Below are 23,210 nucleotides of genomic sequence, written 5' to 3'. Positions count from 1 at the left end.
TTCACACGAGAGGAGGGTTGCAAGAAACCTCCATTTAATTAAATAAACATCTCTTTGGCCGATGACCCTTCTCCAAACTTGGAAGCTCCTTGCCATCATTACAGCCCCACATAAACTGTAGCGGTTAGCAGTCTGCTTCGGGATTACAGTGTTCCTAGCAAGAGAAATTGCTCCTGAGATCATTTAACCTCCCCGGGGAGATGACAGGAAGGAATTAATCTTCCGCTGCTAATCCGCCCTGTGCTGCTGGATCAAAAATTGGCATCGATGGGGGTGCCTGCGTAGGGGAGCCTGCGGTGGCATTTACCATCCGTATGTACTCCCTCCCACCTCCTCCCCGAGCACGGCTGAGGAATCAGGGGGCAGCTATTTCAGGAAGTCTACGTAACATATTATTAAACCGTTTGTGCTGGCTGGGAAGGAGGTTTGGTTTCTAGCACTACTCCTATGTCAGCAAGGTGAATGCTACAGAAAAGCTTTCACTTCAGTCCTAGGAATCAGCCTCCTTGTTAGCTTTTTTGTTATTTGCCTTCTCTTTTATTTTATATTTATTTATTTTATATTATTATTATATTTATTAGTGATTTATATATATATTATTCGCTGGTGCCCAGGTACACCAGTTTTTTATTCTGCAGAGTGCTTGTAGGAAATAAAATGCACTGGCATGACCACGTGCCCGTGAGAGCCTTTGTATCGGAAGCGGTTCTGCAGCTGTTTTGGAAATCTCCCTTTTGTTTTTTTTTCCTGGTGAGCACAATGGATCCAAGGAACAATCCAATATGTTTGTGGACAATCTGCGAGCAGAGAGGGGGTTCCGGTTTATAGAGCTGAGGTGGGGCTGGTCCTGGAACAGGGACAATACCTTGGGATTCAGTGACCAACCATGTGGCGTGAATAGCAAGTAGTAAATGCCCTTAGCGACTGGCTTGTGGGAAAAAAATTAATTTGCTAAAGAGCACTGGTACTAAGTCGCCTTGAAGAGTTGTAAATCACAAGCCTGTACAAGGGGAAACCTGCTCCTGCGTAGTCCGTGAGCAGGGACGGACTATTACAATGGATCGGACTATTCCTAACTAGCCTGAACTTAATAGAAGGAGCTCAGAAAATTGTAGGCTCACCCAAATGAAAGGCCAAGCTCCCACTGATGGTGGCAGAGGCAGGATGGGACCCAACGGGGAGATTTTTCACAGTAGAGGATCGCTGCCTGTTTCCTTCCCGGCAGCATTCCGGTTTTCAGCCTGGGTCCGGCTGCCTCTGCCGAGACCTTGCGCTCCCACAGCTCCTGCCTCACCGGGCAGCAGCACCAAGGGTGGGAGCAGGGTGCCCAGCCCAGGCCCTTTCCCTGGCACGAAAGATGCTGTGGATAGGAAAGCCAAGCCCAGAGCAGGACAAAGCAGCAGCGAGGGCTCTCCGGGAGGCTCTCACCAGCCGGAGGAGGGAGCTGCCTGGCGCGGGAGCAAAGTCAGTCCCTTCTATTGCTAAAACCAACCCTGACAACGGGCTCTTTTCTCCCCGTACTGATCCAAACGCTTGCAAAGGGCAGCTTTTCTTTTCACTAGCACACCGCCAAATGGGATTTGCAACAAGGAGGTGTGAGGGATAACAGCCCATCCCTCATACCCGACAGAGCCTGCAGGCTTCTCTCGCTGCTTTCAAGTTTCCCCTGCATAATCCGCACATAAACACACAATCGTCAGGAAAACCTTGGGAAATTGGGGGCAGGGGGATATGGACGCTTTTCAGAGAGAAAGGTATAAAAGGAAGCAAAGAACATCACAGTGGAAAAAACGGAGGTCGTTTGCTTTTCCATTTTTTTTGTCAAATGGTGATTAGAAGAGAAAACGGTCTTTCTCTACAAGACAGGAAAGGAAGAAACATGTTCCACATCTCTCTCTCTCAAAAAAAAAAAAAAAAGTGAAGTAAGAGTGATGTTATTTCTCTAACCCAGAGAAGCAAAGCAGTCTTTAGGGGTCTGTGAAGGTGCCCTTGCAGTTATTGTCCTGAAGAAAGCTTGTTTCCCAAATGGGAAGTGTGGCACAGAAGACTCCTTCAAGATGCTTGTCAGTTCTTGGGTATCCCCAACTACCTAAACCTGCCTCCAGGGTCTCTCACGTACCGTTCTGGTTTCTGGAGGTCTCCTGCTGATCGTGCAGCTCTCTGAAGCTGCTCCCCATCTCTCTGAAGATGTCACTGAGCCTCACCAATGCTGGTCCTGATGTGGCTTGCTCTGGCTGTACCCTCCAGACGCTGACACTGGAGGAAACCAGGGCTCCCTCTGAACAGGTCTTTTGTTTTCTCTGCTCCACCATAGGAAGCTACAGGTAGCAGCCAGGATATACAGAAATATACCTGTGGAGAGCACAAACTTTGATATTCTTCATTTCTGGGCTGGGATCATGGGTTATTGTATTCTAAAACAAACGATAGCTCAGATGACACAACCACAAGTTTCAGCTCACCTAACAAATGTATTTCTGGTTCATCTCTTTTCCTAAGCCCTTCGGCATTGTGATGCTTCTTTTTTGTACACTGAGAATTTTCACTTGGGCCAAAAATAATGTTTGGAAGTGTTTAGGGTGACCCTATTCTGCATTTTGTTTCAAGGAGAGCACATCTAGGTACACCAAGGCAAGTCCAAAGAGCCTACTAATGTATGAGCCAGGGTAACGAATGCAATGCAACTTGAGCATGTCACTGAACTCGTGTGGCAGTCAGGCAGGCGCTGGACTGGAGCTGCCTGGTCGATGTGCAGCAACAAATGGGTCAGGACTCCCAAATGGCCATGTTACCCCTGCAGCCTCTGGCACCACACTTCAGCAAATCCCAGTGCCAGGTCATGGCCTGCCTTGGTTTTGTAGGCACTGATGACATGCACCAAGCACAATACGATCTGATCTAACACAATTTCACACAAGGAGTCGTTCAGGCTAGCGGTAGTAAAAGATGTATATGTGACTTCACCCTTTGACAGTCAGTTTGTGTTCTCCACCTAACACAATATGGTTAAAAACAAACAAACAACTTGGTATAAAACATAAGTAGCTGCAGCAGAATGTAGTACAATCCAGAAACCAGCTGCCTAGATTACGCGTTATATTAATATTTATTTTAATTCCAAAGAACTGTGGTTTGGGGGCTTTTACTAAAATAGACACTGTATATGGTATCCCGATGGATTACGTTTTGCTCAAAAGTAACCTTACTTGGACACCTCTGAATTCTGTTTGTCACTCGTTCTCTGAGTTTTTCAGCATACTGAAAAAAGAAATGATAGAATAAAAATAGAGCTAGCTGTGTATCTGTGGTGAGAATTATCTTCCCTGGCAATAGAGCGCAATTGGTCTCCAATCGTAATTACTGCCTCTTTACTCTCTAACAATAGATCTGAAATTGTGTTTCGGGGATATAGGGCTCTCCTTTATAGAGCCTTTGCTGTGTGACTCTCTATGTTAAGGGGCCGTGCTTTCCCCCCCCACACCCCCACACCCCCGCTTAAACCTTTCCCAAGGTACCGCCTGAGCAAACACCATACACCTATAGCATATTGCTATATACAGAATATATCGCCTGAGCACACAACCCAAGGTGAGGCTCTGCCAGCGCTGCTGACAGTGCTGACTCCGCTGGGAGCCAAGGCAGTGCCGAGCACGGCCAGCAGCAGCCACAGCCCTGCGTGCACGGGAGCTTACGCTGGCTCAGAGTGACCCGGTGGTAGCGGTGCTCTGAGGCCACTTCTCTAAAATAGACAGGGACTCGGCATTTGCAAGCCTCAAAGACCATAAATAAGGGCGTTTTGCTATATCGCTGCTGTGCAAGGTTTTTCTACTGCTCTTTCCTCGCAGAACCAGAGGCGAGGTATCACAGGAAACACAACTTGGGAGTTATCAAAAAGGAACACAGACAAGTTTCATTCCTTGAAAATGTGTTTATATTTTTGCATCTTTTTCAAAACATAGTTGCCCTTTTTGATGGGTGGCATGGTTAAAATGGAGCATTCATTTCTATTAGAAATTGGAAACAGTGAGTTATTTCCTTGGTGCAGCCCAGTTTATTTGCAAACGCCTGATTCCTAGAATGCAGGAAGAATCAAGCAAGAGGAGGCAATTTCTTTGCCTACAGCTTCAGTTTTTTTCTGGAAGCACTTTAACCCCAGAGCACTTTCTCTGAGCATTTTCTCAGTCCTGCTGCAAGTGGTGCTATGCTTACTGCTTGCTCGCTGACTTTCCTGAAGCAGTCCATGTGGTTTCTCTTACCTATCATACGGACAGGCATTCTCTTCTACCTATTTCCATAGCTACCCATTTCAGTTTAATCGATCTCTTAAATGAAAGACAGCGGGTACACACTTCATTTTCCCTATAACTGTATCAGCCAGGTTAATGATAATATTTAAGACCCAGCACTGTGTTGGGGATACTCAAATCAATGATCATTGCTTTGTTATTGCCGTTACCTCAATGATCTGGCATCGCTCATCCTGAATCCTTTTGGGAGAGCACTTCAGAGGGAAGCGGCCACTGCCATATGCTTTACCCAGTCTGTGCTCCGCTCTTTTCTCCAGGATGACTCCTATACACAGTGTAGTACCAACATCCTCACTGCTCCTTGCTGACGTCTGAGCCCTTAGACTTCATGGGGAGCTAGGGCAGGACCGGGGTGTCATCTCTCCCCCCCAGCACTGGAGGAGGCAGGACCCACCGTGACAACGGCTGCATTGCCAGGAGATCCTAACTGCCTCTGTTGCAGGGAGTGAGTCTGAGGCAGATGCCTGTGGTGGGACACAATTTTGTCTTGGGTAGTTTGCGACAGGCCCAGAACAAGCTCAGCCCTGGTATGAAAGCTTTCATCATCTTCAGACTGCTGGCTCCAACAACGAGCGTTTCTAAAATTCTCGAGTTGAAAAGATGTCTAATCTCCCAGCAAATCTAAGAGCATCAATCTCACCTCAGAAGCGAGTTTACTAAAATGTTATGATGCTTTTAGTATTGACATTAAACTGCAGCCAAATTTTACTGGGAGGTGCTGGGTAGTGACAAGGCTTTTTCTGCACTTGCATTATTTAAAGGTTAACAGTAGAAGGGCATATTACTTAAGATATAGGACAGTATATATGTGTAAGGTTAATGATTCTTCAAATAGCGAGCCCTGAAAAGGACTGTGCAGGTGTAGCCTAAGGAACGACATAAACATCAACCAATTATTTTTATGTTTTTTTCTTTCTTAGTGTAAGCTTCAGCAGCTGGGTCCCATATGAATATGTCATGACAGATGACAGTGATACAAGCAGATGAACCCCAAGGCAACCCACTATCCTGTCAAGGAGAAGGAAACGCTCGGTCCCCTAAATATGCAGAGGCTGCGTCACTGACAGCAATTTACTGTTGTGGTCAGGCACCTGGAGTCTATATTCTTCCACAAGAAGCAGGGGTTTAAGTATTTTTAGACATGAATACCATTAAAGTTTGTCTTCAGTAAGAATCGCTGACAAAGGGGAGCCCAGTCTTCCACAACCTAGTGAAATTTCACATTTTTTTTAATCTGGCATTTAAAATGATGCTTAACTAAGCCCTGCCAGTCTTCTTACGTCTCCCGTACAGGCTAAGGTCTATAGCAACATTAAGCAGTCAAGAGAGAGGAAGAAAGGCTACTGGAATGATTTGTCATAAATGTTTACATTCTTGCAGTTCGGCTTACACCTGTGTTCTGTCCAGCTCTGGCCATGTTGTTCAAAACACTGAAGATGGAGGCAAATACACAGTTTCTTCCTTCAAGGTGAGGCCAGAAACATTTTTAGCATCAGAAGGGTGCAAAAAGAGGTGCTAATCCATCACCTCCCTTAGGAGCTATATAAACATACCGGCCACCCTGTGATGCTGATAAGGTGCAGCCTGTTGCTCGAAAGCTGGGATCAGTTCCTCTTCTGGCTTCCACCACAAAAAAGACATGGCAGTTCCAGAGGTGCGTATGACAGTGCCGAGCAAGGGCCAAATCTCACTCCCGGCACCTCTGTAATTGGGGGAATTCAGAACCTGGTTTGACCATTAAATCCTTCCTTTTCCACGTCCTGCTTTCAGTCATGTTCTCCATTTGAAATACCTTGTCTGCTCTCAAGAGGTGACCAAACGCTTTCCGTGGCATTTCGAAGGGATGTCAGTGATTTCTTACGGCAGGGATTCATATCAGGGGAAGCTGGTGTGCATACTAGCTAAAATAAACTGTGCTCAATCTAATAAAAGGGAGGATGTCAGTATTGAGGCCATAGTTAAAGCTGGTTTGGTATTTGCAGCCAAAACAGGAATCAAATCCCTCTGTATCAAACTTTCATGATTTAATTTAATCTCCAGGTTTTATACACTAGCTCTTGCATAAGGCAGGGAGGGGTTAACACATTGTTTTCTGGCATATCTGCAAATTTCTAAATGTTGCTCGTTTTCTTTCACATTTATTTCTGAATAATTGTAAAATACCCAACTTTACAGATGGAAGATCTGATGGCACCTCAAGGTTTCTGTTGCTTTGTCCCTTGGGAACTTCAGGCACCACAAATCATTCCTCCCGCTCCAGGCGGCAGATCCGAGTTACGCTGAGTTTAGCCAACGGGACTAGTTGGGTTTGCCAGCAATTTGGGGTTAAAAGCCTTCCACCTCTTGCACTGCTCACCTGATAATAGAAATTACGGAGGTGGTTTTCAAGGTAACAGGGGAGTGAGATGAGTGGGATACGCGTGTGTGCGTACGCACATGATGTGACAAGCAAGTGGCTGAGCACTGGATGTAAGTGGTTAAGCCCTGCTAAGCCCCAAGTGCTCCGGCGTCTCTGCAGTAGAGAGGAAAGGACTAAGCCTGGCCCCGGGCCCTGAGGTACTGCACCAGATCAGCAGCGCTTGAGTAGCTCTCCTTGCGGATATCTCGCCCGCGTCACCTTCCGCTCTTCTGCGCTCAGCTCGTGCCAAAGGAGCTGCATCTCCGTGCCGGTGCGCAGCAGCCCTGACTGCACCACAAATCTGAGGCAAGAGCGAGGGGTTCCCTCTGAGGGCTGCCCTCATGGGCGTATAGGCTCCTGGGTTTTTACCCGCACCCCCCCAGGAACCCAGCCCTGTTTCTGGTCCCTTGGTCTCTCCCCCCAGCATATTGGTTCGCCGCACCGCTGTCAGCTGGGCTAGCAGGGGCAGAGGGGATACGGCGCAGATGCAGCAGTAGGGTTGTGTGGGGCAGTATGGAAGGGGAGGGAGAGCTTACATGAGAGATCTTCATGGTAGAGGGGCTGCCCAGGCTTTGCCAACACACAGTTCCTCTGTTTCTCCCTGCTCAGGCCCAGATTTGCTACAGAGCCAGTTTTCTCACACCTCCCTCCCCCTTGGAGCCTGTCAGTCCTGCAAACCCACAGAGCACCTTACAGACAAGCCCCCACCTACACTTCAATGTCTTTACCACCCCTCGTCATGCTGCCCTCCTTACTATTCCGTACGTATCCCCTTTCTCCTTCCCTGCTCTCTTGCCACCTTTATTTTTTTCTGGGTGCCCATAATATATCAACTCTTATGGCTGTGTCCACTGATTCTGTATAAATGAGCAGTGGAAGAGCTGACCGTCAGAAAACAGGAGAAAAGGGTTAGTCTGGGCTCTAGGAACAACAGCATGTAGAATTAATCCAGGACATGGTCTGGAAAAGGAGACAGAGAAGGGCAGTCAAGTAAAGAGGTCATACCAAAAGTGAGGTGATATGTGAAGATTTAGGGCTTTGCAAGACACTACGGGAGGAATAGAGATGAAAATACATGAGCTACCCATGCCATCTGTCAATGTTTGCATAGAAATCCCACCAAACCAAAAATATTGTTAAAAAATCCGTTAAAGTTGCTCATGGCACATCCCACCAACAAAAACATTAGAAAGCCATGAAGTCCCTAGCCAAGCCTTCGCTCGGGTTTTGAAGCCCTTAACCACAGTATCACCTTCCGCACGTCACCCCACCAACTTCTAGAAGCCACAGGCTTCCTCCCTCCCTCCCCACTCGAAACCTTTAACCTGAACCCTGCACCCAAACCTCTCCTGCCGAGAAAACAAAATGCAACACTATACTTCCTCGGTGCACCGCCTAACTCACACATTAGCACAGGGAGCAGATGAGAACTTCTCAAAATCACGAACTCTCCTACGATCATTTCCCACTTACAAGCAAACGAATGACTTGCATCACCCACAGTCCTCTTGCATAGCGCCCTTCCACCCGCAGCTAAATCCATGTACTCGGAACCCCAGCTGCTTCACAGGACACTGCCGATCCACACAGTTGCTCCTCTTGCAAACCACACCGCACGGTTTGAGCTTACGGTTACGCAGCTTGTGTGGGGACGGAGGGAGGAGGCGTGCGGGTTGTGGGTGGTGGATGTGGGTGACGTAATGTGGAGAAGGTGAAATCACGCTTGCAGTTTGCGAGAGCTGGCTAAGGACTACACGGGCAAAGTCATTGATTATTTATATGGCTCTGGTAGTGCCTGGCGTAAGTGAGACTTTTTTTTTCTCTTTTCAGTAAATTTTGAGAGAAGACAAGAGTTGGCAGTAAGGAGTGACCACAAAAACATAACAAAATAATATTTTGTTGTCATTCTTTCCAAAGTGTTGTTTTATTGACGCCTTAAGGTCACGACTATTGACTTCACTAAGTTTTTCCCCCCTCCCACTTCTCTCCCCATGTTGGTGTGAATATGCAAGAGCGCTTTTTTGCCATTACACTGTGTGTTGGCTAGGACATGGCCCTCACACCTCACGAAGCTCTGGGCTGCTGCAGGATTGGGTAGGAGGAGCAGATGGCCTGAGAGTGCAGTTGTTGGTTAAACAACAGAAATCAACCGTACTTAGCAAAGGTAGCAAGGTAAATTATTCAAAAAGGGGTAAACTCGTTGTGCAGAAGCAGTAGAAAATATCTTAAAGTGCACCCTCTGCTCACAGTTTTCACCATCCTCCAACACTACTGCACCTAGCCTGCATGTCTTCTCATTTTTATGTATTTTTGGCCAATGAGTACTAAGCTAGGATTTATTTTTTTTAATAGTCACTGATTGCAAGTGCACCCACTTTTGCATACGGGGTGTAGCTGAGTGCCCAGAAATTAAGGCTTCCATCATCACTGGCTATTTCAGAAAGCGTCTCCCGTAAGATACCTATCCAGTGCACTGGACTCTGTCCTCAGAGTACTTACGACATGGGGAGGGAGCAAGAGCACCATTTTTCTCCTGATGTCAGTATCTGTAATGGGCATTGCTATCCCAGTGGTATCACAGCTCAAAATGTGCACGACCCCTGATCACTAGGTGCCACTTGGTGCGATAACAGGCATGAGCGATACTCGTCTTACACCCGCTGGGAGCTGCCCTGTCGCCTCGCCTTGCTCTGCAATGCCCAGCCCTGCTGCACCTCCACCTCTCCTCCGCCTTCCCCAAACTCCCACCACCACGATCCCACTCTTTCCCTCGGACCTGCAGGATACCTTCCCCGCCTGAGTAGCAGGGAGCTGCAGGAGCTCTGCACCCTCCATACAACTCTTCCTTCCTCCAGTGGCATGCCAAAGCAGAAGGGATCCCCAAGAGACGCAGTGTCTGTGGCTCCCAGGAAGCAAATGAGTGAAAGAAGCGGGGGAGGCTGTTGGGGTAAGCAGTCCTATACCTTGGGGAAAGGCAGGGTAGGAAGAGAAGCCAGGGTCCCTCTTGCAATATACCTTGGGATTAAAGTAGCCCAGTTACAGGGCTTGGTCCCCCTGGTGAGATCAAATCAGCTAGGAGAGAGCAAAATGGGTAAGTACCTCCTTTTCCACCCATAGCATTCTGAGAGTGGGAGATTGTGATCCTCTTCGCACTGCTATAAAAGAATCAAATATGATATATCACTATGTAGTAGGGTACAGTCTTAAATCATTGGCAGCAACTAGAGAGGTAAGAGCAGAGCTCATTTAAACAGAAGGAGCAAAAGCCCCTGCTTGAAATCCGGTGGCCCCGCTCATTGCAGGGCGGGCTGGCCAGGAGCTCCTCTGGCAGGCAGATCAATGCGTTCTTCCAGCCAGACACCGCGTTCAGAGGAACGCTTCCCGGCAAATCGCAAGGCTCCAAGAGAATCTCTTTGCTCATCAAATACTTGGCTCTTCTGCCAAGGTTTCCCCAAAAGATACCGCTTGTGATTACACTGGTTACCCAGTCCAGCTTAGCTCATTTAACAGAAAACGCAAATCTAAAAAAAACTTTAAGGTAATCCTGGACATGAACTTAGCGGACAGGTTAGGAACTACCCTGTGTAAGAGCTGACCTGATAGCCTCCAAGAGGCAACGTAAATTTTTCCAGTGACCAGGACGCTGATTTCTGCAGATTGTGGGAGACTTTGGAGCAAGCCAAGAAATCCTGCATCTGCTAAGTGTTACTTACAAGGTGCCAAGTATTGTCGGGGCACCGTTGGTGTTACGGGGGCTGGGTCCCTACGCATGGCACAGGAAGGCTCCACCGTTTTGGGGTCAGTGTTTGACCGGGCCTCCCAATTGCATCAGTGGCCAGACATGACGGCGATAGAGAAGCAGACCACCCCGAGAGCATTTGAACCAGGTGCCTGGCATAGTTGCTGGTGCAGGGTCAGCCGACAGATAAAGTAGAATAAAATAAAGTAAAATAAAACAATAACATGGAATAACATAAAGCTACGTAATGCAAAATAAAATAAATAAAATGAAATGGTTTGCGCGCTGGGAGGGTTTCCCATCCGGCAGGAAAACATTTCTCCAACAGGAGGAGCTCTTTGCTTTGGTGAGACGATGTCAAAGGCGTCGCCACGGTTTTCCTCCAAACCCCCTCCTCCTCCTTCCCCTCCCGCCCCCGTTTTATACGAGAGCGGCAGCTTAATTGATTTGATAACAAAATAAACAGCAGCCGAGGGCTGCCCGCGGGAGACGGCAGAGCAAGGTGATGGATGCCCGGCGTGTAGCCCATCGCGACTTTCCTCGGCTCCGGCCCGGGGAAGGGGGGGGGGGAAAGCGAGGTGCGAAATGCCCCCCCGTGCACCCCGGTACCCCGCTTCCCCACGCTGGCACACCGCGGGGGCGCAACTTGCGCGGGTAGCAAGGCTTTCCCTGCCCTTCCCCCGGAGGAGAGGGGGGGGGGATGCCGTGCAAAGGGGATGGCTGAAAGCAAAACCGAGATCAAGTCCTGGGGGTCCTGAGCGGAGCGAAGGGTCAGACCCTGGGCTTCCCCCCGGAGCTACGCGCGGGTGATGGTTTTAGGGTGCTTGGGTCCCCCCGCTGCGCGGAAAGTTTTGGGGGGGGACGGTGGCAGCGCTGCCCACACATTTTATTAGTCCGGGGGGGGGTCTTACTTGAGTTTGCAGGGGAACTCTTGCCTTCAAGGGCGGTCGCTGCCGTCGCCTGAAACGTCCTGCAGGATCCCAAAGTCCGCGGGGAGAAGCTGCCTCCCGCCCGCGGGTCGCCCGCTCGGCCCCGATCCCCCTAACCACGGGTGCCGTGGGGCTCCCAGCCGGCCTCGCATTCCCACCTCGCTTCCCACCCACGCAACAACCCCCCCACACCCCCACACCCCCGCCGGCCGCCCCAAGCGACAGCAGCTAACTTTGTAGCACGAATTAAACTGCTCTCCATTAAGGCTCCTCGCTCCATTTCTGGGAACTAACGCGCCGAGGGCATTAGGGAAGGAGCCCACTTAAAGGTGGTCGCGGAGGGAAACCGCCGTGGGGGCTGAGCCGCGACGGGGAGAAGTGGAACCCGAGCAGCAGCAGGAGGAGGAAAAGCTGCCGAAATAATTGCGCGAAGCGACGCTCGGCGACACCCGTGCCCTCCCGCGGGGACTGGCCGCGACCCTCGCCTTCCGCGGGCAGCGCTCGCCCTCCCCGGGACGGTCCCCACGCTGGCCCTCGGCAGCCCATCCCTGCCGCGGGTGTCCGTGTCCGTCCCACCCCCACCCTCCGGTGTCCCTTGGGGGTAACCGCAGCGCCGCTTAGAGCCCGGTGACCTTGACCGGGGACTGGCGGGATCCCCCGCGGCTGCCCACGCGTGTACGCGCCATCAGGCGTGGCGGCCGGGTGCGGAGTCAGAGGGCAGGGCGGTGGGCAAGGCATTTAGGCATTTATTTGCTCTCGCCTGCAGGGATTAGCGCAGCCACGAGCAGCAGCAGCGTGGAGCTTCCAGCGCCTTGTCCGCAGTTTCAGCTTGTTTTTCTTCCTAATTATTTTTTAAAGAGTCGATGACTTCTCTCTGTGGGTTGGTTTTTTTTGGGTGGTGGTTTTTTTTTCTTGTTGGTTGGTTGGGTTTGGGTTGCTTTTTTTTTTTTCTGTTTTTGTCTGCTCTGCGCTGCAATGGGGATTTTGAGCTGTAGAACCCGAAACCAGGAACCGTGACTAATTTAGGGGTGTATTTCTTCAGCGCGTTCATTTTAGGACAGTAAAACTTAAAAGATGGAGTGGAGGGGCTATGAATCGGAGAGAGTGGGAGCACACTGCTGGGATTTAATGAAGTTTAATACACCCTGAGCCACGTACGGTCCGGTCGCCGTGGGGGGCCGGGGGGGGCCGGGACACGGCACACGCAGCAAGTAACGAGCAGATTCCCGTATGATTTAGAGCGATGATGAGGTTTATCATTTGAACACTGATGAATTCAGGGAACATGAGAGCTGCAATTGACATTCCTAAAAACAATTAAATCGGTGGGGAGTACTGCTGGAAAATCGATACGGCCCAATGTAATACGGTTTGACTATAAACAGATTCCTCCTGTAGTAATAAACGACGAAGTGAGTGTGAAGCACCACGATTCCCTGGCTGAAAAGAGGTCTTTTCCCTTCGGCGCCCCAAAACACGTGGGGGGGGGGGTGTCCCTCGCCCTCGGCAATGCTCCCCGGCTCCCGCGGCGTGGACCGGTCAGCGGGGGCGACGGTACCAAACCCCCTGGTGAAATTCTCTAGTAGCAAAACGTTTGTAACCTCGAGGGGAGGTCGGGGGAGGCATTTAAATAGCTTCCCGAGTAAGTAGCGAGCGCCTTTGGTCTAGGACGAAAATAAACTGGGAGTTAAGCTTTAAATATCCAGGCTTGATTTAAGAGCGAGATGCAGTGGGCCGAGTGCGCTCTCGGGGTGGCCCCCGGGGGGGGTGGGGGGGGAGGAAGGGGAAAGGGAAGGGATGGGATGGAAAGGGGGGAAGGAAGAGGAAGGGAAGGGGAAGGACGCCCGCGGCCGCCGGGCCCCGCTCGGGCTCTGCCGCCCCCGCGGCGGGGACGTTTCCTGCGCCCGGAGGCGGCGGCCCGGTCGGAGGGGGGAGGGTGTAGGGACACCCCCCCCCCACCGGCGCCGCGACCCCGCACTGCGCGGCCGTTTCCAACAGGGGGCGAGGGAAGCCCGGCTGCCGCTCGCCTCCGCGGCCGCGCTGGGAGCCCCCGCGGGAGCGGGGCTGGCGAGGGGGGGTCCGGGGGGAGCTCGCCTCCCCCCCGCGCTCGCTGGGGAGTGGCCCGCCCTCCTTCCCCGGCGGCTGCGGGGAGGAAAAGGGGAAACCGGCGCCCGGCAAACCCCGGGGGGGCGTTTGGCTTTTCTTTCGGCTTTGGCTGGCGAGCGGAGCGCTGCTGAGCCCGGGGCCGCCGGGCCCCGCTGTGCCCGCGGCTTTGGCACGGGCAGGCAGAGCCGGCTGCCAGCTCCGCGCCGCCCTCCGAGAGCCGCGATCGTGCGGTTGGCAAAGCAGCGGCTGCACGCCGGGGGCCCTCGCCTGCGGGCGGGAGGAGCCGGGAGCCGGGCGGCGGCCAACCCACCCCCCCCCCAGCCCGGGGAACGCCTGGCAGGGGCCCCCGGGGGCCGCCGCCGTGCGCCGGGCGGGGGCGGAAAGCGCCCGCTTCCCGCGGAGCTGCCGCTCTCCGCCGGCTGCGAGCGAAACAGGATCCCGCTGCCGTTGCGCTGCACGGGAGCCTGTTCCTGGCAGCCGCCGGCTTCCCGGTGCCTTCACGGAAGAGGATACAAGTTGAATATTGTTTGCACGGCCGGGACAAAATATCCAGGGCTGGCGGAGGGGGGAGGGGGGGGGAGGGATTGTGTTCGTCCGCCCGTGATGAATAATCCGGGCCGGCCTCCCGGCTCTTGGCGGCCAAATCGCTCTCGGATCTGCCAAGAGATCAGCCGCTACCTCTGCCCGCGCCTCGGGCGCTGTTGGCCTTTCCCCGGCCGGCTCTGGCAGCGCCGCGCATCGCGGCCGCCGAGCGCACGGCGCTGCCTCCGCCGGGGCCACCCGCCCGGGGACCCGAGCGCTGCCGCAGCATCAGCCTTGGGACGGAGGGCGGGAGAGGGAGGGGGGGAGATGGGAGCGGGACGGGGGTGTCCCCGGGGCGGGGATGCCCGGCGGCAGGTGGAGCCCCCGCCGCCCCTCGGGCTCCGCGCCCCGCGGTGCCCCCTTGCCCCGGGCTGCTCGGCGCGGGGCCGGCTGACCCTTCTCCCCCCCCCCCCCCGCCCGCCACGGCCGTCTGGTGGGAACAAACACAAGCTGTTCCGGACCGGAGCCGCGCAGCTGGCCCGGCGGTGGCGGCGGAGCGCTGCCAAAGGGGCCGCGGGGAAGGTCCTCGGGTTTCCCGCAAGCGCACACACACACACGCGGGCGCTCGGGCACGGCGCTGGGGGCCGTCCCCCGGGGGGGGGGGGGCTGCCCGCCGCCCCGGGCGTGAGCGGCGGAGGTTGTGCGGGGGGGGGGGGGGCGTGTGCGGGTGGCGACGTGCCCGGGGAGCAGCCGGGGACGGCGTGCGGCTCCGTGTGTGGAAGTGTGCGGCGGCGAGTGCCTGCGAGACGATGGGCGTGGGGGGACCGGGAGCGTGGTGCGAGTGCCTGCGTGGGAAACCCCGAGCGTGTGCGATGGCGGGGGGGGGGGGTCAGCGTGAGCGTGCGTGGCAAGAGCCCGGGTGTGAGAGAGGGAACGTGTGGCTGTGTGCGAGCTCCTCGGCGTGTGTCCCGGGTGAGGGAGGCGGCGAGTGTGTGAGAGCTGGCGTGCTTCCCCGGGGGAGGCAGTGCCCGTGCGAGAGTGCGTGGGAATCAATGTGCGTGTGACACGGAACGTGTGCGTGACACGGCGCAAGCGAGAAGAGGCAGCGCGTGTGTGTGTGTGCCACACGGAGCGTATGCGTGACACGGTGTGCGAGAGGCGGCGTGCCCGTGTGACTCAGCGTGCGTGCGTGTGAGTGCACGCGTGGGCGAGAGCTGCCGAGCGGCGCGGGAGGCGGGAGCGCCGCGGGGCCGAGGGCGCCGGGCAGAAACTCTGCCCCGCTGCCGTGCCGGCGTCCTGCCCGGGCGGCCCCCGCTCCCGGGAGCGCCCGCCGGAGGCCGCTTCCCTTCGCCGGCCGCGGCTCCCGGCCCCAGCCGCCTCCGCGCAGTGCAGGGCGGCCGGCGCCCGCCGGGGGAGGGAGCTCCCGGGGCAAGAGTCGTGGCTTGGGCGGGCGGGCAGCGGGCCATGGAGGAGGGACCCCACGCCCTTCCCCTCCCGCGCAGCGCCGAGGGCCGCTCTGCCCGTCCCCACCTTGTTTATGTGCGGCAGGAACTGGGATTTTTCCATCTGCCTGCTCCCGCTGGTCGTGACCTCCGCGCAAGGGCTCGCAGGCAGCGGCCCTCCTGAGCGGGGGTCGGGCTGCGGGGGCAGCGGGAGCTGCCGCCCCCCTCGCCGGTGGAGGAGGCTGCTCCTCGCACAAGGCTGCCGGTGTGAAACGGGGACGATGGCAACGGCGGGGGGGGGATGGAGCTGGCGGTGGGAGGCCCTGGAGACCTGCCCTTCCCGGGGAACCCTGCCAGTGTTGTCCTGCCTCTGCACGTCCAACTACTTCGGCACAAGTTTGCTCTTTCCCTGCCCCGGCCCGATCCCTCCTGCCGGGGACAGCGTAGGCCCTTAAAAGGGTTTCAGTTAAAGGGGTTTCAGGGAGCTGGGGGGGGGGGGGGGATCCCCAGCTTCCTTGCTCCGCAGGGAGTAGGCGACCCCGCTGCTGCTGTTGGAGCAGTGCCAGGAGAAAGGCCCTCGGCTCGTCCCCGGTTCCCCCCGAGGGCGGTGGGACACGGACACTGGTCCTGCTCAGCCTCGCAAGAAGGAGGGCTGCCGGGGGGGTGGGGGTCGGACGCGAGATGCGGGATGATGCGGGATGCGGGCCGGGCCGTGGTGCGGCCACGCTCCCCCCAGAGCCCCCCAGCCCCGTGCGGCAGCGCCGAGGAGCCGCGCAGACCCGGCGGCGTCTGGGTCTCAGATCTGCCCGTCCTCGCCCGCTCCCGGACACAGGAGAGCCGGCGCTGCCCCGCCGTGAGGGTCACGACGGGGGGGGGACACGGGGGTCCCTCGGGAAGCGGCCGGGTCGGGCGGGGGGTGCCGGCGGGCTTCGGCTGGAGGCGGCACGGAAACGGCGCTGCGAGGGAGCAATGGCTCTCCTCCTCCTGCGCTATAAAACAGAGGCTGGCGCTGTCTGAGCAGCCAGCAGTGATAAGAGCTGATTTACAGGTAGGGGTGAAACGTGCTCGGAAAACCTCGTGACACTTTCCTCCGGTGGATTCAAATAATATATAAAGACCGTGAGGTGGCGATCTCCCGGGTAGCTCCTAGGATGCGTGGCGTTGTTGTTAACACATGTTTCAATTTTGGATTGAGACTGTCAATTACCCGCTGAGCTGCGACTCTTAGCCTCAGGCGGGCTGGGGAGAGGGGACGGGTGTATTTATTAACCTCTCAAGCCTGGCGGAGCTGCGCTTCCAGCCTCTGGAGCTCGGGCTTTCTCGCACCTTTCCCCCCCCATCCCAGCCGGTGCCACCCGGGCTGCTCGGCGGCTGCCGCTGCCCGTGGCAGCTGTACTTTGGCTCCTCCGGCCCCTGCGGAGGAGCCTTTCGGTCCTCACGCCATCAGAGCACGGCGCTGAGCCCCACAGCTGCGGGGGGAAGGAAGGCGGCTCGCCCCGGCCGAGCCGGGAGCGGTTCTCTTGGCCGAAAGAGCCCCGGACGGAGCGAGGAAATGGACGGGCAGCGTTTCCCAAACGCGCTCTCTTTCTCGGCCGGAAAAACAGGCCAGCTCTGCTTGGCATAGCCGATCGGGTTTAGTTTGGGGTTTGTTTTTGGTGTGTGCGTCGTCCCCCCCAAGCGGAAGAGACCCCCGTCTCCCCCGGAGCAGAAGCAAACAGCTCCGAAACCCCAAGCAGAAGCGGAAGGGCTGACAATTAACATTTCATCTGGTAGCGGAGATCTGCAGGCAGATCGCTCGGGAAAGCGCATCGCCCCCCCCTCCCGCCTCCTCCCACCCGCGGCGTGCCCTCGCCGCATCGCACGGTGGCTGCTAAACACGCAGCGCCGTTTGCCGAGGGGGTTCGCTTTCTGGAAGAGCCCGACCCGGGGAGACTCCGCCAGAGCAGTCCGGGGAGACCCCCCCCAGCACCGCGGTTCGCCCCGTTTGCTCTTTCCCCTCCAGTCACCTGAAAATCGGCCACTGCCGCTTGCTTTTCCTCTCCCTTTCCCCCCTCCCTCGCCGTACCGAGCTCCCAAACTTCGCTGGCCGGGGCCGAGCCGTGCCCGGCAGCCCCCGCACGGCCCCGCACCGCCTCTCCGTGCTGGGAGCCGCGAGTGCGCCTCTCCGCACCAAGCCTCCGTGACGAGAAAGGCATCGTAGGCAGCCTATAAATAATTTCCATTATGTTCAGCTGACAGCGCGAGGCGATTAATTTTAATAGCTGTATATTTGCCTGTTTCTCCTAATGCTCTGTAATGAGATGAGAAGCCATCCAACCCCAGATGGCTCCAGCCGCCTCGTTATTTATTTATTTTGTGTGTGCGTGCGTGTGTGTGTGCAAAAGGGGGGGGGGGCAGCAGCGGTTCCTGCGGGGCCGGCAGCCCTCCCCGAGCTGCCCGCGGCCCCGCCGGCCCCCCCCGATGCCGCCCCCGGTGCTGCCCGCGGGCCGTGGGAGCCATCATGACATTGCACATTCAGCCGCCGGCGACCGGGCCACTCGTCCGTACCTCCGCGGCCGTGGGGCCGTGGGGAGGGCAGGGCCGGGGACCGCCACCGCCTGGGTATTTCGGGGAATATTTATTTTATTCTCTCCGGTCGCGCAGAGCGTGACTGCGGGAGCGCCGAGGGCCGATCGGCGCGGGAGTAAATGCAGCGGATCGATGTCGTTCGGGGTGAGGGGAGGGCGAAGGGGACCACGGATCAAAGCCCATCCTATTAACCTAAATTTCGGCTCTGCGTGGCCTGCGGTCCGGGGGCCGGCGGGAGGGGAGGGCTTTGTGGGAGCCGGGAAAGCAAACACGCCGCCCGCCGCCGGCACCAGCCAGCGACGTGGTGGTGTGTGTGGCGGTGTGACAAAGCCTCGCCGCGCTGAGCAAGCTGTCCCTCAGCCCGGGCGGGGGAAGGGGAGGATGAAGGGAGATTTCGAAATGTAGGAACGGCGGAGCGAGTCCCAGATTTGGGGACTGCAAAGGGCGGGGGGAGGGGGGGAGTGGGGGAAGGAGTTCATTCCCTGGTAGGACGAGGCTGCTTAACCAGGTGGAACAGCACCGAGGCGAGCACCTGTGTCTTTTTTTAAAAGGCGTGTACTGATAATTACGAGAGTTAATTGCATTGCTTTGAAGGTCATTTGAAGTTACGGGGCTGTGTTTTCTTTCCAGGCTAGCAGACAATGCCCGTGCACTGTTTTAAATGTAAATCAGAGGGTATCCGCATAAACCTGTATTGTAGGATCGAGGCGTAATGGATTCACTCCGGCTGTGCCTGAGCTCGCCACAATACAGCTGAGCAGCCGAGCTGGGAGCGCGCCGGGGTTTCTCTGCGGAAACGCAGTTGCCGAAGAACATGAAAAGCATTAAATCGTGACGGGAAGGGGGCGGCGGGATGCGTTTACGCTCGGAGGGGGGGGGGGGGGGGGGGGAAGGCTCGGGACCGGGGGATGCGTTGCGGCGGCGCAGCCACCCGTCGCTGGCAGCCGGGAAGTTTCTCACCCCGAAGAGGCACGGGGCTGGCGTGTCACGCACCGGGGCACCGGCGGGGACGGCCCCGGCAGCGCTCCTCCCGCGGGCGGAGGGGGCACCGTCCCTTCTGCCCCGCTGCCCCCCACCTCGGGCACGGCCTTTCCCAAAGGCTGCTAGCTCCCGGGAGGGTTGGGGGGGGCGGGGAAGAGAGGCCGGTACCCCGTCCTGCTCGGGGACCTTGTCCCCGCCGCCCCCCCTCCCTCCCCCGGTGAGGGGCGAGTCCCGGCCCGGCCCGATCCGGAGGAATGTGGCGCAAGGGGGATCGGCCCGCAAGCCCGTCCCCGCTGCCTCGGAGCCTTCGTTAATCGCACCGCCCGGGGCCCGGGCGTCCCGCCGAGTTGACCTGCCAAGCGATTAGCCCGACGCCCCGGGGTACGGCTCTCCCCGGCGGCGCTGCCAGCCAGCCCCGGCCCCCGCTGCCCCCGCTCCGGTACCTGCAGGCGGCTCCGCCGGAGGCGAGGACGTGCAGCACCGAGCCCGCAGAGAGCCTTTCTTCCCTCCCCCTTCCCCTTTCCCCGCTAATAACAGGGCATCGCTCAGAAAGACGGTCGCGCCGCACGGAACAAACGCTCATTGATTTCCACCGCCGGGCTGCGGAGGGACGCGGGGCGCCCGGGGAGCGGGCAGCGCCGCGGGGAAGGCGAGCTCGGGGGACGGGGGGCACGAACCGGGGAGGTACCCGACGGCATCCCAGACGGGAGGGTGTTGCTCCCCCGGGGCGCACAGCCCCGGGGCCGCCTGTGGGGGAGGTCGCTCCCCTCCCCGAAGACGGTGCCGGTGGGCTCGGGGCCGCCTCCCGGGCGGGCAGGCGGTCGGAGGGGCCGCGGTCTGTCCCTTCCCGCGACGGCGGGCCACCCTTGTGCAGATCGCGCCGTGTCACCTCCCTGATGGCAACCACCACCCGCCTCTCCAGAAAAGTCGTCAGCCCGGTACCGCCGCTTCCCCCGTTGTCCACGGCAACCGGCGTATCTGATTGAACCTCGTTGTAGGCAGTGACACCCGCGTAATGGATCATCCTGTCAGTGCTTTTTTATCACAGGCATTTATTTTGGTCACGGCTGGTGATAACTTTGGTGTTTATCCCTTGTGTCGTTACGGGCCCGGCCGCGATCTCCCTTCCCCCCCCGGTGGGGGGGCGAGCCGAGCCGCTCCGGGGCTGCGGGGACGGCGGCTCCCTCCGTCCCTGTCCCCCCCCAGACGCCACGGTGAGGGGCGCCCCCGACCTCCCCCCCAGGGCTCCCGCGGCCCCGGCCGAGGACGGATCGATCTGTTTGGTTTGGTTAAGCGCCCTCCCCCGCTCGCCCCGGCCTCCCCGGGGCCGGGTTATCTTGGGTCATGCGGAGCTGGCGCGGAGCGCCGGGTGCGGTAAAGAGGCTCCGGCGGAGCCCTGGTGCAGGAGGGAGCCAGGGGAAAGAAAGTGCCGTCCGCAGTTCTCCATCAATCCAGACACTTCAAAAGTAAATAAAGCAGGGCAGGGAAGGGCCTCCGGGGAGGGGAGAGAAGAGGCCTCTGACAGGCGATTGTCCAGGGCGGAGCCAGGGCTATTTCCAGCCCGGGAATAACAACACTTGGGCTGCGGTGGCTTCGACCCGCGTGTCCAGGAAAGACCGGATCGGCGTGTTTGTTTTGCTTTTAATTATTATTTTGACGGCGGGCTGGCGCAGCGCAGGCAAACAATGACCCCAAGCCGTCCGAGGGGGGGCACCGGGTGTGTGTGTGGGGGGGGGGGGAAGAGCCCAGCGAGGAGGCGGGCGCGGGGCCAGGTTTCCTGCTCCCGCCGGAGCTCGGGGCCGGGAGGAGCCCGCTGGGGCTGCAGGCGGCGGGCCGGCCCGGGGGCGACCGGGAGGCGGCCCCGCAGCCCCGCGGGGAGGCAGGGGGAGGCGGCGCGGCGGGCAGGGAGGGTTGGTGGGAAGCCGGGCCGGGGCCCCCGGCGTGCTGGCGGGGGGGGACGGACGGACGGGGACGGGGCGGGGGAGGCTGCCGCGCTTATCTGGGTCACTGGGGTTAGAGGGAGCAGCTGATAGGAACAGAGGAGCTGAGCTCCCGCTGCTGCAGAGATAGAGCCGCGATACGGGCCAGGCAGGCACCGAGCTGGAGGAAGGGCGGGAGGGAGGGAGGGAAAGAGGGAGGAGGAGGCGGCGGCTCGTTCCGGCTCCCGAGCCGAGCCCAGGTGCGCTGTGGTTTCCCTGCGCTCAGCGCTGCGCTCGGCAGCCCCCCTCCCCTCGCTCCCCATCCCCCGTCGCCCCCCCCGGCCCCCCCCCCCCCCCCCTCCAACGTTTAACCCTTTCCCACCTCCACGGGGCTGGAGGCTGAGGCGTGCGCTGGCCCGGCCGCGTCCCCTGCGGTTCCCCACTCCCTCCGTGGCAGAGGCTGATCGCGGTAGGGGAAGAGCGGGGGGGGGGGGGGGGGGGAAGGCTGGCCTTGTGGTGCCGAGCACCGCCCTCGGGCAGCTCCCGGGACCCGGCTTTGTACACACGCACATACACACACACACACACGCACACACACACCCAGCTGCGCCGAGCCGAGCCAGCCCCGGGGCCAGCCCCCGCCTGCCGCCGCCGCCGCCGCTAGCGCGGCCGCTCTCGGTTCCAGTCAGCCACCCAGCGGGGTTTGCTGCTGCAGCCGCCGCCTTCCTCCCCCCCTCCCCGGTCCCCCGCCGCCCTTTTCCTTCCTGCTCGGGCTGGGCTGCCCCGGAGCTCCCCCGGTTCGGTGGCGGCGGCCGGTCCCCGCTCCCGGGCCGCTGCCGGCGGGGAGGCGGATGCGGAGCGGCCGGGAAAGGGGAAGAGCTCTCCGAGCGCCCCCCTCGCGCGCCCAGCCCTTTAATCAATTTCACCCTATTAATTATTAATTTTACGCCAGTCGAGCTTGCCCAGGAGGAGCGAGGAGCGGGGGAGGGGAGGCTGATGTCAGTCGGAGGCGGCGGCGGGGCCGTGTGCCAGGCTCCCCGCTCAGCCCCGGCCCAGCAAGTTTCGGCTCCGCTGGCTCGGCCAGCTCCGCTCGCCGAGAGCCGGGGGAGGCGGCGATTCCCATTCCGGTGGATGATGCGGCCCCCTCCTCGCACACACATCCACACGCGCTCTCCCTTCTCTCTTTTCCGCTCCCTCCCCTTCTCTCCCCGCCCGCCCCCCGTGTAGACACATCCATACAAGGGCCCATTGCATCGTAGCGATGATGGATCGTGCCTAGCGGGGGTGATTTGGTGTTGATCGCATATTATCACGGGCAGGTTGGACTGGTTGCTGATGGACGGCTTTCTAGCAAGCCGCTCCTTCCGACGCTCGGGGAAGCAGCTCGATCGAAAAAGCAGCTTGCTTTTAACTCCTTCTCTCACCAGCACGCGTAGGGCAAAGCTTAGCATCTGTCACAACAGCTCTCCGGGTAGCACTTTTCCCTCCTCCCACTCCATTTTCGCCTCGGCAGCCCCGCCGCCGGCTGGCTCTCTCCAGCACCGGGCGGGCACCGGGCAGGGCTCGGGGCGGGGGGGGGGACTGGCGGGGCGAGGGCCAGCCCAGCTCTTCCACGGGCGAGCTGCCTGCCGGGCGGCGCGGTGCCTCCGTGGAGGGAGATGCCCGTGGGGGTCCCCACGCCCACCCGGGGGAGAGCCCCCAGCCCACCGCCCCGGCACGTTCCCCACCCGGGGAGGGCTGCTCTCTCCCCCTCGCCTCCTCCTCGCCTTTTTTTTTTTTAATCTAAGTGCATGCAGCTACAAAGGCGGTTTCGTAATGCCTCCCCTCTGCAAGAACCGGGGACCTTGGCTAACCTTTCGAAAAAACTGATCGCAAGTGCCTCTTAACAGCCCGTGCGGGCCGCACGGGGCACCGGGGGGGTGTGGGGGGGTCATCATTTCACTGACGGACAGCGAGGTAGCCATGGATCCACGGCGACAGGCCTGCTCGCAGCCTGCCTCCCCAGAAACGCTTCGTGCGAGCGCTTATTCTCTGGCGAGAGAGGAGGGCGGTGGAGGGGAGGTTTAACCCTTTCGCTCCGCGCTGCTAGCCGCCTCCCAGCCGCCCGCCCGCTCCGAGCCGAGCCGAGCCGAGCCGGCCCCGGGGTTCGGGGCAGCTCCCGCGGGGGCCAGGAGCCAGGTCGGGCGCTGGCCCGGGACAAACTGCCCCTTCCCCACGGGATGGTGCACGACGGGGAGCCCCGGGTTGCATTTTTATTTATCTTTCCTTTTATTTTTTTTTCTTTTCTTTTTTTTACACA

At 58.4% G+C, this 23,210-nt stretch overlaps 1 protein-coding gene across 3 annotated transcripts; it reads right to left on the bottom strand.

Annotated features, from left to right (window-relative positions):
* Positions 1-1,740: 1,740 nt before the first annotated feature.
* LOC142033570 (uncharacterized) lies at positions 1,741-22,362 on the bottom strand. Of its 3 annotated transcripts, XR_012651250.1 has the most exons (3): positions 21,294-21,368; positions 9,805-9,860; positions 3,971-6,663 (listed from the first exon to the last, which is right to left on the bottom strand). XR_012651250.1 is itself a non-coding variant. In XM_075033567.1 (2 exons), exons 1-2 carry the CDS (start codon positions 22,360-22,362, stop codon positions 2,201-2,203), a joined length of 1,221 nt encoding a protein of 406 aa, XP_074889668.1. In that variant the 3' UTR covers positions 1,741-2,200. The 3 variants fall into 3 exon arrangements, 2 of the variants coding, with proteins under 2 accessions (XP_074889668.1, XP_074889669.1); XM_075033567.1 differs by lacking the exons at positions 3,971-6,663; positions 9,805-9,860 and adding an exon at positions 1,741-2,352 and having other exon boundaries at positions 21,294-22,362; XM_075033568.1 differs by lacking the exons at positions 3,971-6,663; positions 9,805-9,860 and adding an exon at positions 12,207-13,037 and having other exon boundaries at positions 21,294-22,362.
* Positions 22,363-23,210: the final 848 nt, after the last annotated feature.

This window comes from Buteo buteo, chromosome 8 (assembly GCF_964188355.1).
Source record: "Buteo buteo chromosome 8, bButBut1.hap1.1, whole genome shotgun sequence".
NCBI classification, from domain to species: Eukaryota; Metazoa; Chordata; class Aves; order Accipitriformes; family Accipitridae; genus Buteo; species Buteo buteo.
Note: the sequence above shows the minus strand (reverse complement) of the source record. Positions and strands in the feature narration are given on the sequence as shown.

Coding starts and splice junctions, on each gene's coding strand:
- LOC142033570 (XM_075033567.1), bottom strand. CDS start 22,362: ATGCTAAGCTTTGCCCTACGCGTGCTGGTGAGAGAAGGAGTTAAAAGC. Junction 2,353..21,293: donor CAGCCTCCAGCCCCGTGGAG/GTGGGAAAGGGT, acceptor TGCTCTCCACAG/GTATATTTCTGTATATCCTG.